This window comes from Oryzias melastigma, linkage group LG7 (assembly GCF_002922805.2).
Source record: "Oryzias melastigma strain HK-1 linkage group LG7, ASM292280v2, whole genome shotgun sequence".
NCBI classification, from domain to species: Eukaryota; Metazoa; Chordata; class Actinopteri; order Beloniformes; family Adrianichthyidae; genus Oryzias; species Oryzias melastigma.
Genome location: NC_050518.1, coordinates 16,436,598 through 16,440,646, shown reverse-complemented (window position 1 = coordinate 16,440,646; position 4,049 = coordinate 16,436,598). Strand labels below are relative to the sequence as shown.

The 4,049-nt window shown below is 35.3% G+C and overlaps 1 protein-coding gene across 2 annotated transcripts; it reads right to left on the bottom strand.

Annotated features, from left to right (window-relative positions):
• Positions 1 to 1,064: 1,064 nt before the first annotated feature.
• LOC112159591 (chitotriosidase-1) lies at positions 1,065 to 4,049 on the bottom strand. 2 transcript variants are annotated; one of them, XM_024293762.2, is made up of 11 exons: positions 3,898 to 4,049; positions 3,790 to 3,816; positions 3,508 to 3,712; positions 3,371 to 3,427; positions 3,116 to 3,281; positions 2,924 to 3,048; positions 2,707 to 2,830; positions 1,864 to 2,046; positions 1,640 to 1,756; positions 1,405 to 1,537; positions 1,065 to 1,280 (listed from the first exon to the last, which is right to left on the bottom strand). In XM_024293762.2, exons 1-11 carry the CDS (start codon positions 4,007 to 4,009, stop codon positions 1,093 to 1,095), a joined length of 1,437 nt encoding a protein of 478 aa, XP_024149530.2. In that variant the 5' UTR covers positions 4,010 to 4,049; the 3' UTR covers positions 1,065 to 1,092. The 2 variants fall into 2 exon arrangements, with proteins under 2 accessions (XP_024149530.2, XP_024149528.2); XM_024293760.2 differs by having other exon boundaries at positions 1,065 to 1,304; positions 3,898 to 4,047.

Here is a 4,049-nt window from a genome sequence, read left to right as displayed (position 1 = left end):
AGGGACAAAGCGGTCAAGAAGATGGATGGATGGATGGTTACTTTGTTGTACATTCCCACTATTGTATCCCTGAAAGTATTGATGCAAGACCCAGGTGTTCTATACACACAGCTTATCATGATTTCCTTAAGATTTCCCATTTGTATTTTTACAGTAACACACTCCATAATACCATCTACTACTAATGATAAGTCTTCAATCTTTTTACTTGCGAATGACTCGTCAATATACAAGGCAACTCCACCTCCTTTTTTGTTTTTTCTGTGAGTAGAGAACATGTCATATCCATCCATGGTAACAGAGTCTTTATCTTGATTTAGCCAAGTTTCAGAAATGGCAATGACTTTAAATTTGGTATTCAGCAGATTTAAGCATTGCTCAATTTCAGGCATGTTTAGAGTCAAACTTCTACTATTGAAATGTATGACAGAGAAAGCTTCAAAGAAACATCCTTGTGTAATAAGAAAAATGGTAAAGATTTCAAGTTTGAAAATAGCAAAAACAATCCTAAAAAACTATTAAATAAATAAAACTAAGAAGAACATTAAGAAGTTACAATACACCATTAATTGTTAAATTCAATTATAAACACGATTTCTAATTCAGCAATTCCATTGGACAATTTTTAGATCGATGTCATCATGTTTCCATATTTCAAATGTAATAAATTTAGCATTTCTAAATCTGTAGTTGTATAATAAATATGACTTGAAGGTGCATTTTTTATAAGACTCAATTTATATTATTTTGTGATGTTACTAAATACCATCACATTTATTCTGTAACCAATCTAGTAAATAAATAAAAATAACTATAACTATGAACATTTATTTAGTTTTTTTTTATATAAAGGTTTCACAAACTTTTTTAAAGGAGAAAAACAAAAACATCCAACTTTTATGGGAAAGTGTTTGCTTGTATGCAGAAACTCTTCAGAAGAAATGAATGAGAACGGATCATTGATCAATTTAAATTCACTGATTTGAAATATCAATCTTCTGCAACTCAACACTTGAATGATATTGAGTAAGAAGAGTTAGTTGAATGGGGGAAAAAAGCATAAGTTATTGGTAAACCTTTTATTTAGACTCTTCATGGATATGTGCAACACTTGCAGCTGTCCTGAAAGACTAAATTATTGGGGCAGTTTTGGATCGAGGTGATGCCGTTGGCGCAGTTGTAAAAAGAACCCGGAGTATCAGGTTTGGCATAAACTCCTCCAGCCTTTGTGGCACAGAAGTTGTCGTCAGAGGTTGCTGGTCTGGAAGTTCCTTGAGTTTCTGCCGTAATAAGAAGGGGAAGATCTGGAGAAATATTGAATTATCCTTAAGTAAGTGCAGCTAAGTCTAAAAAGACATTTAAGTTGTATTCTATTAAACTAAAGGAAGAGACGTATTGTACAACCTGAAGCCAAAAGCGATTGGAGATGGTTGATGAGGGGATAGTTTCCTTGTCCGCAGAACTGTCCAGCAAAGTCATCAAGATCCAAAGTCCAGACGAAGGCTCCACCAAAACGATTGTCTTTCAGGTAACGAACCTAAATGAGAAGCAATGGAATCACAATGAAACAATTTCAAGTGTTGTTTATGAAACTTTGTGTTTTGTAGAACAAGAAGTTAAATTCATTATTATAACTCACCTTAGTATGATAACTGTCTTTATCGTCATAGCCAACCCACTCGTTTTGTTTGGTGGCAAATGGAACTTTCTGATCCTCGATTAAATGAACGCTGGCTCCTTTAAGAAATGTACAGATCTAAAAGTACAAATGCACTGAGGTGAATGTGTTAAAAGGGTGAACTTAAAGATTTGATCTAATGAACAGCAGGGATTGAGAGGATTTAATATTTTAAGAAGGTTCACCTCATAATAGGACCAGAAGCCAGCCTCTTTTGTATAAATGCCAGCAGCAGCAGGACCAGTGGCTGGGGCTCCAAGCTGACTGGACTGAGTAGAAAGTCGAAATGTTCGTCCGTATGTACCAAAGCCCATGTTCAGCTTTTCCACAGGAGTCCCTTTGTCTCTCCAGTACCTCATGGCAAAGTCCTACAACATAAATAAAATAATTAAAACACATCTGCTAATTTATCATATTCATAAATGACAAAATCAGCAAACTGTAAGTGAAAAGTGACTGTGTTTAAATTTACATGTAAGAATAGTAAAAATGTGGGATCTTAAAATACAGTTTTATATGTGTTTTTTTGTCATTAGACAAAGAGCTGACTTGGAACAAATCACTGAGACTTCATTATTTAAGGAAGAAAATGAAGGATTATATATGATAAAAAGGCATCCAATTGCTCCAAAATGGCACTCAAAATATACTATAAATATGCAAAAAGTACAATTTATTAAAAAAAAACATAATGGACAATAATATGAAATAATTGACAGTGGCAAGCCCTGAATTTAAGCTTTTTAAACTAATCCAGGCATCTAGAACATGTTGAAACTACATTATTCTAAGTAAAAATGAAACACTTTAAATTTGCAGAGGTTTCAAAATAAATTAAAATTACACAGCCAGCAATAATATAATTTTCCTCAGCTGTGTGGCACTTGCAATTATGTTTTGTGACTTGGATTATGAAGAAAGTCCTTCAAAATATAAAGATATAAAATACTTTATCTTTATGAAGTGAACAAAAAGAAAGTGTTGCAGACTCTCAGAATGAAAGGTAGAAAACGTGCTCGATGGCTCACAGTGTTCAGGTGGATTTGGTCACTGGTGTCCTGGGAGCTCCTGAATAAAGGGCTGTTATGTCCTGTGACATTTTCCCACGAACCGTGAAAATCATACGTCATCACATTCACAAAATCTAGGTACCTAGTGAAAAAAAATGGAGGTTCATAAACACAGATATTCATAAACAGATTAATAGTAGGAGTTCATGAAATAGTAAATGATAAATCAGCTTACTTTGCCAACTCTGAGATTTCATAACCAGCATCAATAGTTCCTTTTCCAGCAGCAACGGCAGCAGAGATCAACAACCTGGCCTGTCCAGTTGAAGCTCCCTCAGCCTTGTAAGCTTCCAAGAGCTCCTAATACACAAGGATAAAAAGTCATTTCATGCCATTTGATAGTAATTTTGCAAAGTGGCAATAAGACCTTGCATAGCATTGTGAATCTCTGCTTGTCCTCTGAAGGACTTCCTCTTGCTGCTGGATACTCCCAGTCCAAATCCAGTCCATCAAACCCGTGTTTTCTCAAAAATGTGATAGAGGACTGGATAAATGCGTTCCTGTTTGCTTGTGTTGACACCACTGTAGTGAATCTGTGAAGCAGTTTAACAGTGCCGTCAGACCAAAAATAAATAAATAAATAAATGCACAGTACATTTTGTGACAACATGGAATATCTCACTTTTGTGATCCAAAACTCCAACCTCCGACTGCCAGCAGTGTTTTAAGATTGGGATTTCTGTTGAAAGATACAGATTTAGATTGAAAGCAACACACTATGAAGCATTTTACAACTGCTACCGAAAAGGGTAAACAGACCTCTGTTTAAGACCATTGATCGATGCATAAAGTGCATCGTCATTCCATTCGACTGTGGCCAGCTCATTCTGATCATTAATACCAGCAAAAGCATAGATCAGGTGGGTACATAGGTTTGGATCAATATTTGAAGGCATAAATTTCCCATCGCCTGGTCTGTACTGAGACCAGTTTGTGAAATAACACACCAATCTGGAGGATGACACTAAAACAAATGTTGTAACATTCAGCAGTTCAAAATCAAGTATGGAATATTTATGTTTATGTCATTTCTCGACTCACCCAAACTGACAAATGACAGGCAAAGACCTGCAGAAATTCAGAACAGCTCACTTAATAATTACTCTATCAAGGAGTTAAGAAAAAAAAAGTGAATTTGTTGTTCTTTACCTGCTATTAGTATAAGCCTGGCCATGATAGCTCCTGTTGTTTCAATGAGAAGTAGCTTTATAAACTGTGTTTTATTGAGGAAAAAAAAAACTACAGAGACAGAGACAATCATTAACACTGAACAAACATGTGAGGTTAGCCCCTGCTCTGCG